We start from the raw sequence: 13580 nt of genomic DNA, 5'->3' as shown, positions 1-13580 counted from the left end.
AGGAATCCGTTACGTGATAAAACCAATCTTTTTATCTGGGGAATCTTACATTATTTTTCTTAACAGCGTCTTTCTGCAATTATGTACGATCAGCTGATATTACTTTTTTTTGACTGAAATTCTCAACATCCATTACGATAAAATCCGGATTTTATCCGGAATCCATCCGGAATTCCTATTTTAACACAAATCTGAATTCCTTAGGAATTCGACCGACTCACCGCCGGAATGCCCGAATTTTTTTACACGGGTAGTTATAAAAAACTAAGATATGAAATTAAAAAATTTTTAGTTAAGTTTGAAAAATTTGAACTTTTCGTTTATAAAATTTACCATATAGAGTACTTATTTTCTCACTGTTTAGAAAATCTTATAGAATCCAATAGATTCTCATAAATTCCAATAAAGATTTTATAAGAATAAATGAGTTCCATGAGAAATGCTATAGTTAAGTAAGGGTCTTATACATACAGATATACAGAATCTATAAATTTTTTTGAGCAGGGTATACAGATATTGGCCTCGTTGCCCTATGAACATCAATATAATAAAATATAGTACGAATCAAAAAATCAATCGTTTATTTGATATCCTTACTTTTCTTACTTTCATTTGTGTCCAAATAAGTTTAATAAACCACGGCTTTCAAGTGTGAAATACGGCACAGTGGATTATAGGCCAGACTTAATACACAAAGGTGTCGGGATCGAGCCTACAAGTCAGCATTGTTTTTTCTTTAACTTCCCGCTACGAAAATTGTTTGTTTATTTTTTCATGATAAAAATTATGGATACACCATTAAACCATGACCTCACCTTGGAAATACTGAGGATTCAGGATTGAAAAGCTGTCAAACCATCGGGAAACCATTGTAAACTCAGCGTAGAGATCACTGACAACCGCTATAGAGCTACCGCTGAACCACTGTGGAAACACTATTAGAATCCAGTGGGAACGTGGTCTGAGTAGAGTGGCGTGACTGCACAAGAAATACCGTAGTTCCATTGCATTACAACCACATTCCCACAGTCATTCCACCGTGGTTCAACGGTGTTTCCACCGTGTCTACATTGTGGCGCTAAAACCGTAAAGGTTGATAAAATTTTGTTAATATTTTATAAATTGTTATTTCAGTACGATACCATAGCTACGGTTGCTATAACAACCGTTGTCATAGCAAATTAAAAATTACTGACGAACTAAGGAAATCGAGAATGTATATTTCTTTTTTAAATCGATGCTGGTAGAGCTATGCGGAGGCGTAAGAATTGGAAATGTTTATGTTTTTTGACAAGAGACTTACAGATTTGTAATTTGAGATGAAAATCTCCCACGATACGAGAAAATCGATGACTTAATTTTTTTTTCTAAAATCTATTGTTATAGCAACGTGAGAAAAGGGCGTGAGAAATAAAAATTTTCACATTTTTTGGCAAAATTGAATAAGCTCAAAAACTCAATAAAACGCCCTGATCGCGACATTGACTGTGTAATGAAATGTGATACACGATTCAATTGACAAAAACAATTGATAAAAATGAAATAAAATTCAATCTATAAAAAAAAATATAAGAAATAATGGACGCTAATGGAATAAAAACAATTGATGGCTGTAATTTATCTGTTCTTTTATTATATTTTTAAAAACAATAATTTATGTACTCGAATTTTGATTTATAATCGATTTAGAAAGTAGCCTATACTTTAAGTGATAGTATCTTGTATATGTATGAGAAATTTCATCTTAATCAGATGAGTGGTTGATTAGTTATCAAAGTACAAAGCGACAGAGGGACATACAGACGAAAATTCCAAAAAGAGTAGTTATAGTATGAGTGGGTCATAAAAATGATATTTGATACATAACTCGAAATCAAAACATCATGTACAGACAGAGCTTATAAATTATTATATGTTAGTATAGATATCGATAGTATATCGCAGTCCACATTGTGGACTTGGTTCCGAATCCCACTTCTGACACTAAATTGTAGTATTTCAACTTATAATTAATATTACCTATACACTACAATGATAACATACTTATATTAGAAATAACAAAATAGAGATATAGTTTATTGAATACAGATGTTTGCTGTTGTGCTGTCAATATAAGACTGACTAACTCTAGTCGTGCATCTATAAAACAAGAGAAAAAGGCATTTGTTTTCTAGTTATTCAAATATTTTAGAACATCAGTTTCACATTCGTTACAATATATATATATATATATATATATATATATATATATACATATTGGGGTGTTTCAGAAAAAAAAAATTTTTTTCTCATGGTCTCAAAAGTTAGTCTTAGGTATAAAAAAAATCCTCCGAAGAGAGCAGCTCGAAATCTTAATTCTACTAAGAGCTCAATGGAAACTTATTTTTCCATTCAAATTGCATGTAAAAAATTTTTTTTTTGTTTTTTAAAAATAAAAGTATTAAAAAATTTTTTTCGAAAATCGAAGCACACAGTCTTGTAAGAAATTAAATTTTCTACAAAAAAAGCTCCTGATTGTTTGTCTCCGGAGAACTAACAGAAAAAAAGTTATGAAGCTTCAAACTATATTAAATAGTATAACTTCATGTTTCCATTATATTAAACGGGTTTTTAACAGAAATTTAGGTTTTTTCATCTGAACTAATGTTATCTGTCAATTTTTTTTTGAACACATGGGAAAAATTTTCCATACTTTCAAAACAGACCTTTTTTTCTAATATAAAAATACAGAAAGAAAAAAAATTTTAATTCTTAAAAAAATATTTTTCTTTCGAAATTAATACGGAAAATTAGTAAGATTTCAGAAATCTTTTTAAAAAACTTTACTGATTATACATAGCATATAGATTCACTATATAAACATGTACACGTAATAAAATCCGGAAATTATCTTTACGTTAAGTTTTTCAATTTACTATTGTTTCAAGCTTAATAACTTTTTTTCTGTTAGTTGTACGAAGAAAATACTTACGGATTATTTTTGTAGAGATTTTAATTTGCTACAAGACCACGTACTTTGATTTTCGAAAATACATTTTTTAAAAACTTTTATATACAAAAAAAAAAAAATTTTTTTTACACGTTATTTAAATGAGAAAATTAATATTGGTTGAGCTCTTAGCAGGATTGAGCTTTCAAACTACTATTTTGGGAGGATTTTTCTAATACCAAAGACTTACTTTTAAGACCATAAGACTTTAAAAAAAAAAAGAAATGTTTATTTTGAACTACCCTAATATATATATATACTAGCAGCCACCCGCCCGCTTCGCTGGGCACACTATTAATTTTAATCTTTATTTCTTATATTAAATACAAAATGTATATTTTCTTATCGATAAATGAAGTGAATTTTTAAAATTTTTAGTCAGGAAAAATAGTACCAGTCAATGCATTTGTCATTCACAGATTTCCGCATCACCCATGAGGTACTGTGTATTGGAATGCGTCCCCGTTATTTAACGTTGCGGGATCCCCAGGAGGCATACACAACAAAAAAAAATTAAGTTTTAACTTTTTACAAAAATTTATTTCTCATAATGAACAAAAATATAACAATCACTCAATACTTATCAATGAATAAAATTAACAGTTTTATACAGTTACAAACTTAAAACTTCCTTGTAAGCAATGTTTTTCGTCTTTTTTTCTGGTTGAAGAATAATCAAGTTGTCCGGTGAACTGACTCTTGAGCATGCCACGTAAAACTGACCATGAGAAAAACAATCATGTCTCAAATCTACACCAGCTAATTTTAAACTCTGCCCCTGCGCTTTATTGATAGTCATAGCATAGCAAACCCTAACAGGAAATTGTAGACGTTTGAAGTTAAAATGGTAGTCAGATGGAACCAAAGGAATTCTTGGAATAAATACGACTTCTCCTTCATGTTTACCTGTTAAAATTGTAGCTTCAATAATATTTTTATGTAAATTTTTCACTTGTAGTCTGGTACCGTTACATAGTTTTGGAAGATTCAAATTGCGCAGTAACATTATTGGTGCTCCAATTTTAAGATTGAGAATATGAGATGGTATTCCGGGTGGATTGAGTGTATGTAAGAACTCGACAGGATAATGGACAGCATCATCAACTTCTACGACTGTATCAATAGATTTATACTTCATTTGATTAGTTAATAGCTTTTCTATAAGATAGTTGTTAATGCTATTCGCTGAATCATTCGTTGGAGTCAGAATAGCTCTTTCTTTTAGCCATGAAGAGCAATTAACTCCAATTTTATTGATATCTGGGTATATTTTATCAGTTAATGTAGTTAAATCATCAACAATATCACCTAGGTTATCCGGAATACTTATTCCTCCGTCAACTTCTGAAATTTGTCCATTCCCTATATCAATGAGTAACTTTGAAAATTTTTCTGCTCTCAAATCATGTTGTATATGAACGCGCATATTAATTTTCAAAGACAGTACGTTAACATGAGGCCATAAAACTGAGGATTTGAGACAGGCTTTGACTTCATCTGCACGTGTACCTCGTGGTACAACAGGTAAAGTTTGTCTGAAGTCACCAGCTAAAACAACAGTTATTCCACCCATTATTCGGTCACTATTTCTTATATCCTTAAGAGTTCTGTTGAGAGCTTCAATAGCATTTTTGTGAGCCATAGTGCATTCATCCCATACTATCAGTTTTGCTTCTCTGATAACGTGAGCCATATAACTCTGCTTAGAAATATTGCATAGAATATTATCAGAATGATTCATTTCAAGAGGTAATTTAAATGTCGAGTGAGCTGTTTTGCCTCCGTCAATTAAAGTAGCCGCAATTCCTGAAGAAGCAACAGCAATAGCAATACTTTTTTCACTTCTAATTTTCGCAAGCAACAAATTAATCAAGAATGTTTTTCCCGTTCCACCAGGAGCATCAAGGAAGAACAATCGTCCAGAATCAGAAACGACACTATTCAATATAGATTCATATGCTTCTTACTGTTCTTTATTCAGTATCGGAACACTTTTTATCACTTCTTCGGTTAACTTATCAGTGTCATAAGCTAATTCATTTAAATATTGTTGATTAATAATACCAGATTCTTGTTCTCGAGATGGTGAAGTGAGACCAAATTGTAAAAGAGTCTTACCTGACATAGCAATGACCATATCTTCAAGATTAATCAAACATTGATTGTAAACAATATCAACATCTAACTCAGAGTTTTCGCGATTCCTACTCATTCGTCTTTTAATATCGTCCGTGAAATTATCTCGATATTTATCCCATAATTTAATCGGATCTCCAACTTGGCAAAAAACTAACATAACAGCAAACAATTCACGTATTTTGTAAGATGAATCAGAAATTGAGACTTCTGCTAAAGTTTGATCCCAATGAGCATCGTCTTCGAGCAATCCCATTACTCTGCAAGCTTCTTGAAATGTAGGATAGATTACATCTTTTATAGTTCTTAAAGCCGTAAATGACTCTGGACCGCGAACTTCATGCAAAAGAAGATGGAGGTAATAACATTCAGTATTGGTAGGATGGATAGTATACACTCTGCCTAAAACATGATCTTTTTTTATACCTAAATAACCTGGCACAATTTTTCCTTGTTTTCTTCTGTGAAACTGGTGTTTTCTCCAGACACAATAAGCTGGAACTTCACAATATAATAATTTTTTCGCAAAATTGTCCACTTTACAGAGTTCAAAAAAAGCCATAAGTGTTGTTTTGGAATTGTTGATCTGATTGAGTATATTATTTTCATTAAAAAAAACTCGTTGACCATTTTCTAAATGTACAGCAAGATGCATAACTGGAGGGAATCTCTCGTGGATAGGAAAACTCAGTATTCGCCAAACTGCCTCAGAAGTGTTAATGTATCGTCCTGCTTCATACTTTGTCACTTTATCAAGATCTCCAACAGTGAATGCTGCTTGATCAGATCCCTTATTTATATACTTACAAATATATTTAATTGATTTCACTGAGTTGCAAACTTCAACATTTATATGAGCTTTGGATGTACGACACAGGACAGGGTTATACAGTACCACCCATCGATTGTCTATATTAATTCCATTTATTATTGTTGTTACTCCACCATCTTCAGGAGATCGCCGACGATATTTAGGATATCCATCTTCTTCTGTTTGGGTTTCCTTTATAAAATGTTTTGGATATTTATTCGTGCATGAACCATCCACCATACAGGGAGAATTTCTATTAAAAGAACCACATGGACCGTGAATCATATTTGTTTTTATTATTTCATATAGTTCTTGATCTTGATCTTGATTAGGCAGTTCAGCACTAATTACCTTATCAATAGATTCTGGTCTCAGCTTTTTTTCTAACCACAGAAGGATATGAATGTGAGGAAGTCCACGTTTCTGCCATTCCACAGTATACATATGACACTTAGTTTTGCCAAAAATGCAACCTTTTGTCAGAAGATTCATCATATGCTTAATTTTCACGTGAAAAATTCTTACTATTAAGTCATGTCTATCGTGAGATTTTTGGTCTTGAACTAAAAGCTCTTCAATTTCTTTCCATTTTGGATTGCAAGTGAACGTAATAAATAAGTCTGGACGTCCGAAATGACGTACATAAGTCATAGCATCTTGAGTTCGTTCATGCATGTATCGTGGCCCACCAGTAAAAGAAGATGGCAGCACAACCATTTTACCTATTTCTGTTATCTGACCGTCGGTTTTCGTTAAAGCGTCTTTAAGGTGAACGTATTCTTCACTTCGTAAGTTTGTTTGATGGTTACGAATCCAATTAAGTCGTTCAGTTTCAATTTTCGCATACATATCAACCAAAAATTGATTTAATAGAGTGCGAAATAAAAGTAAATGATTTTCTTCTTCATTACGCTCCATTATTCTATAACTGTAAAACTCAGAAGCTGACACGGTCTTATTTAGAGGACGCTTAGTTTTTTCATCACGCTTAGGAATATTAATGTGATAGCCATCTTCTCCACGACAGAACATCAGAGGATATTGTAAAGTATCATACGCGCGATGGATTTCACTGATTTGCTTTAACTTATCGTCTCTGCTGTTCAGGATGATATCTCTCTTTTCAAAATTTTGTCCAACGATGATAACTGCTACTTCTTTAGCCATTTGAGCATTGAAACGACCTCGATGTTCACCCGGAGGCTTTTTATCAGCATTAATTATAACCTGAAACTCTTTCTGATTCTTAGGAACTGATTCAATAGCAACCTTAAAATCTTTAATGTATTGATGGTGTTCATGAAGCAAATTTTGAAGTTGGTGAATTAACTCTGGCTTAATACCAGGACAGATCCCACAACGAATTTCTCTTTCACGATTATCATCACCAACAAAGTATATTTGGAGAAATGATGGTTGTTGATTATTTTCTACCATAAGGCTTCCTATCCTATGGTAGACTTGTCCTTGCACTTTGAATGTTGGCATAAAACTACCCTCCTTTACCTCTTTTGATCCAAAAGACGTCATTTGAAAGCACCCATTATACTTTCGAAGAGAAGAAAGAAAATGTTCTGAGATTGGGTGCTGATGAGTTAAAAGACTATGTAAAGGCTCTGGGTAGCGTTGAAGAGTAGGAAGCTGAACTTTACCACCACTACAGCACATTCCTTCAGCCTCATCCTTCCATTTCAAAGCACGACACCAAGAACAGGGTAATCGATGCCCAAGATTTACAATTTTATCATTTTGATAGTCAATACTCGGTTCATAACTAAGGCCAGATAAAGCTTTCAAAGTCCAAGACATTAATTTAATTTGTAATCGTTTCTCGTTGTACTTAGTTGTAGCTGCACGACTAACATGAGGGTTATTAGAAGCGTATTTTTTTGTCGCCTTTCTATGTACATCAGGATTACGATGAGTGTAATTTAAAGTGGCTTGTCGCAATTGTCTCTTTCTAATTGTATAGTTGACTCTTTTCCTCTTTTTTTTTCTCCCATTTGACTAAAGGGGATTCACATCATTAATAACTGATTCACTTGAACTTTGTAATTCAACGTTAGGAATTAATTGAGGTAGTAAAACTTCCGCTAATATATTTTCTTGAGTTTGAGGCACTAAAAATGATACATTTTCATCACTTTGTTTATCATAATTATCACTATTTAAATTTAAACACGATGAAGCAACGTTAGGAATTAATTTATACGATAAAAAACTCATTGACACATTTTCTTGATTTTTAGGCACCGAAAATGACACATTTTCTCCATTTTGTTTTACACTACCCCCACTTATATAGTTATTACCTGTAATTTTTGATGCAAGCACCGAAAGATAAACATCGTAGTGACCATTATTATCATGCCCCGTAAAACGTAACCTTTTTACACCTCGAATTGCTTCACCAACGGAAGCTATAATGCAATCACCTTGATACACTTCAAACCGATATGGAAATATCTCTGCGGCTGCCATAATTTCACAAATAGATCCATATGTGTTTCGTTTAGACATTTCGGTAAAGTATAAACCTACTGAATCATAATTCTCGCCAGATGACATAACAGTATAAGATTTAAATCTATCCCAGTTGTTAATGACATGAGAAACAATAATATTTCTCATTTTATTAGCCATTAATACATTACCGTAAACCAGTAAAGATAAAGAAGAAAATAAACATGCTCCATCACCATTAATTTTTATAACATTAAAAGGAGTAAGTATTCCATCTATCAAAATATATTCTACATCCATTATGATGAATATATATTAAATAATTTTTTCAATTATACTTTAAATATTTATCGATAATAAAATACTATGTTTATTTCAAAATATACTTTAAAAAAAATTAAATTTACTGAACTGAAAATTAACAGAAGTTCGTAATTAAAAACTATTATCGCATTAAATGTAAAATTTAAATTTTCATGTAAATTGATAAAATCAGAATTAGTAAAGTAATAAAAAATTTTTTGATAAATGTAAATAAACACTTACCAACTGGAAACTTTAGAAAAAATGATAAAAAAATTTTCATGAAGACTTACTTGAATTAAAAACAATAAATAAAATATAATTGACATATACTCAATTGAAGTAACCATAATAAAGAATGGATATCTTAATTATTTAAATTAGCGTCGAATACGTATAAATACCAAAATTTTTTTAATTATTAAAATTGTTCTTTGTAAATATCGTGACAGCGATTTATTTTTGACATTTATTCATTTATTCTCTCAAGCATATCATGATATAATTCATTTATCTAAAGCCAACTTCAATATCATTATAGTTATAATTCATTTTCGATTACTAATAATTATTAGTAATCACAAATGAATTATTTACAATAAATTGCGTCAAATACCATTTTATGATTATTAATAATCTAAGATTCATTAACTTATAGAAAGTGTGTTTGAAATAAATAAAATTGAATAATTATTATTATTATTCGATATACTCTTTCCGATCTCTAATAGTTTTATTATCGTTTTATGTTCAAGTCTTCAATTCAAAGTTAATCGCGTACTTCAAACAACATATTTAACATCCCGCTAAAAAATCGGGAAGTTATTAATTTTACTCCTTTTTTAGAAAATCGAGTTTTAAACGGATGTTGACGTTTTAAGGTCTTAGGTCTCCCCGAATGTTTCCGCAGTGATGTCCGTATATCTTTATGTATGTGTGTGCGTGTGTGTGTGTGTGTGTGTGTGTGTGTGTGTGTGTGTGTGTGTGTGTGTGTGTGTGTGTGTGTGTGTGTGTGTGGCTGTTTGTAAACCTCTTATAACTTTTGAACGGCTCGACCGATTTGATCTCGGTTGGTGCCATCCGAAAGGGCTCGACCAAACTTAGATTTTAAATACAATTTATACCGATTCGAACCGGTATATTTTGAGAAATCTCAAAAATACTACAAAAAAAAAAAAATTTTTAAATGTGGTTTATATAGAATTACTATTAAACGACTACTGATCAATTCCAAAAACTAATCAGCTCTCAACATCGAGAAACCACGTCGATCGCCGCTAGCCCGGTCACAATCGATTCATTCTTTTATGAGTTATCGTTGTCGAAAAAAAAAACAGAAAAAAATTTTTTTTCTGAATTATATCGAAATTCATACTTCGATCGATTAAAACTCAAAGACTCTTTATGAGGCCTGAAAAACTGCGTCGAATGCCACCAATCGCGTAAAAATCGGTTAATTCATTCAAAAGTATTTTGGTTTTAGAATTTAAGAGATAATGTTATATTAAACTTTTACCAGATTTTTGAGCTCGGAGTAAGTACAATTTTGAGCGCTTAAATATAAAATTAACGGGAAGTTGCAGGAATGACCTTTAAGGCCAACCGTTTATATATTTTTTGTTTTTATAATATTACTTTTTTAAACCATTTTAGAATCTTACAATTATGGGTTAATTTTGACCTATAACTTTTAGAAGAAAAATGATTAACTAACCAATACTTTAGACTGAATCGACCTAGTAGAAAATTTGAAATCAAAATATATTTGCCTAACATTATATAAAATAATACTGAAGATGATTTATAGAATATTAGTATTTAATATCTTTCTACTTTTATTCTAATGATTCCTCTGAATTTAATTGACAACTGAATTTGTTATTACAATTTATTCATTCTGACAGTTATTATAACAACGGTTACCATGGTAACCACCTTGATAACCATAGTAACAGTAACCATGGCAACGGTAACCATGGCAATGGTAACCATGGCAACGGTAACCATGGCAACGGTTACCATGGTAACGTTGGGGGGAGGGGGTCAGCATACGTGATGGTTATCGAAAAATCCATTTTGGCTAGGAATTGCGCAAGATCCCTTCTTATCTCTCATTTACAGTGAAAAAGGAGTACCTATGCCAAATTTTAAATGAATCGGTCAAATAGTTTCGGAGATCTGGTGATGAGTCAGTGGTATTTCGCTTATATATATATATATATATATATATGGGTGCTTCGTTTGAAATGACTATTTTTTTTTCTGGTCCATCGACGGAATAATGTTCTAAACATGTGAAAAAAAAATCTCACCAAGGATGAGCTCTTAATTTAAATTTTAAGTACTCGCTAAACGAATTCGAAATTTTCCCATTTAATTAACATGTAAATTTTGATTTTTTTGTTTTTCAATTATCTATAGCTCCGCAGCATTGCTAGATATTAAGTCGCTATTAGGCGGAAATAACAAAGGAATCCTTCCTCTTTAAAAGTGCTTGTAGCTAATTTACGTTTTGTAACAGGTCTCAGTGGTAAAAAATCTTAAAGCCAATTTTTTCTCAAATTTTATGGTTTTATTTCATTTACTTGAAAACCACTAACTTTAGAACAAAACTGTCTGAAACTTTTTTTCTAGAGAATTTTATTTTCTACAAAAAACGTTATTTAGTCCATTGCCGCCGAGCTAGTAGTTTCCGAGATAAATCTAATTAAATATCGCAAAATTTGAGATATCGCTGTTTTATCCACGATTTTAGTACTTCATTATAAAATTATGGCCGAAGAAATATATTATATTTCCTGGTTAATATATCATTAAAAATATCTGCAGTAGTACGAAACTGTCTCCTATTACACTTACCTCCATCTTTTTTTATCTTAACCCAAATGTCTTCGTTTGACCATCGGAAGTTTTTTCAATTACGACCTCTCTCAGTACAGAGATAATTGTTTCATACTTTTTATAATTACATATAAATGTGTAATATGAATTGTCATATTTTACTCTGATACATGATATGTTTCTACGGGTGGCCCACTCGTTTTTTGAATAAATAATTGATCAAACGAAATAGTTCCAACGAAAAGAATTATTTTTTGTCCAAAATCGTAAAAAACATCTAATAATTGTTGAATGTGATTTTTTTTTGACTCTGCTTTCATTTTAATTCAAAAGAAAATGATTTTCAATTCTGGATTTTTAACTTAAACTACAAGAATAATAGGAAAACAATTTTTTAAATTTCTGACTCTCAATTAACTTTCGGGGGGACACCCTACTGATTCTAGAACATCATTTTTATATTTGCGTAGATTTCATAGAAATCTATCCTTTGCATTTGTCCTCATGGTGGAATTTTCAAAGAATTTTGCCATAATCTATCATAATTCATCGAGTAGGTTCCAAAATACCATTGGTTCAAAAGTTTATATATGTATGTATATATATATGTAATATAACGCGCTATGTTGCAACGAGAGCGGCCACAATTTTCAACGGATCTTAATGAAACTTGGCACACTTATTCTATGAATGATTATCATGGTTAAGTTCGAAGATGAGCAAAATCGGTCAACTCGTTTAGAAATGGTGGATCTTTGAAATTCCAAAACTAACAAAAAATCCGACTTTTCGGCGTTTTTCATGAATAACTTTCTAACGGGTAACGAAGGTAAGGGTTGTATCTATCCTTATTATGTAAAAAGAACTTGATAGCCAATGGAAAAAGCTATATTTTTCTTTTTTTATTTTTTGTTTTACGATAATTGTTCCACTTTTAATAAGGGTTCAAAGTCACATAATTGACACATGTGGTTATGGTAATAATGCCATTGTTTATATCTTTGAAAATTTTCGATGGGTGATTATTAAATTGTATATATATAGAAATTTAGTTCCATTTCGGATGCCGAATAGCCTTTTTTTTTACTACCACCCGTTCTCAAGTTATTGAAAAGATCGGTTTTGTACTTTCAATTTAATATGATTAAATTTTTGTTATTGTTAATTTTGTGTTAATATTGTTCATAAATTAATTTTGTCGTTATCGATTCGTTATACATAAGAAAATATTCTTTAATTTTATTACAAATTTTCATGAAATTTTCGATCAAATACTTCAGAGTTACTATTAAACTTTTCCCTTATCAATAACTTGAGAACGGGTGGTAGTAAAAATATAAAGATGGTTTTCTAGAATCTGTAAGGTGTCCCCCCGAAACCTAATTGAGAGTCAGAAGTTTAAAAATTTTTTTTCTTATTATTTTTTTAGTTTAAGTTAGAAATCCAAAAATGAAAGGTATGCTCCTTTGAATTAAAATGAAAGCGGAGTAAAAAAAATCACATTTTACGATTATTAGATGTCTTCTAAGATTTTGAAAAAAAAAATTTTTTTTCGTTGGAACTACCCCGTTTGATCAATTATTTATTTAGAAAACGAGTGGGCTACCATAAAATGTTGAGTAAAAAAAAATTTTTTTTTTATAAGATACAAATTCTACCCCCATGAAAAGAAAAACAAAAAAAAAGTTTTTTATCAACCCACCCTAATATATATATATATATATATATATATATATATATATATATATATTTATATATATATATATATTTATATATATATATATGTAATGGTTCGGCTTCACTCCGCGAGATGGCATTAACGACTCGTGCCTCTCGCAATGCCTCGTCCCTATGCCTATTTCAATACATAACATTTCCAACATGTAACTTCCAACACGGCGTCTTAGGTGGGGTATACGATAGACACAACTAACTGAGGAGTCTCAGCTATCATATACTTAGACGAAACGCCTCCCATCTCATAAACACATTTTTCCATCTCTCCTCTTCTCACTATCACTCACAACGTATCACTCT

The 13580-nt window shown here is 31.2% G+C and overlaps 1 protein-coding gene across 1 annotated transcript; it reads right to left on the bottom strand.

Moving 5' to 3' along the window:
- Positions 1-3602: 3602 nt before the first annotated feature.
- LOC103568701 (uncharacterized) lies at positions 3603-7745 on the bottom strand. The gene is made up of 2 exons (XM_053737400.1): positions 4957-7745; positions 3603-4833 (listed from the first exon to the last, which is right to left on the bottom strand). The coding sequence occupies exons 1-2, from the start codon at positions 7743-7745 to the stop codon at positions 3603-3605; spliced, it is 4020 nt and encodes a 1339-aa protein (XP_053593375.1).
- Positions 7746-13580: the final 5835 nt, after the last annotated feature.

This window comes from Microplitis demolitor, chromosome 3 (assembly GCF_026212275.2).
Source record: "Microplitis demolitor isolate Queensland-Clemson2020A chromosome 3, iyMicDemo2.1a, whole genome shotgun sequence".
In the NCBI taxonomy this organism is placed as follows: domain Eukaryota; kingdom Metazoa; phylum Arthropoda; class Insecta; order Hymenoptera; family Braconidae; genus Microplitis; species Microplitis demolitor.
The sequence above is the reverse complement of the archived record's forward strand: the minus strand, read 5'-3'. Positions and strand labels throughout refer to the sequence as shown.

Coding starts and splice junctions, on each gene's coding strand:
- LOC103568701 (XM_053737400.1), bottom strand. CDS start 7,745: ATGTCTTGGACTTTGAAAGCTTTATCTGGCCTTAGTTATGAACCGAGT. Junction 4,834..4,956: donor CCGATACTGAATAAAGAACA/GTAAGAAGCATA, acceptor TGCGAAAATTAG/AAGTGAAAAAAGTATTGCTA.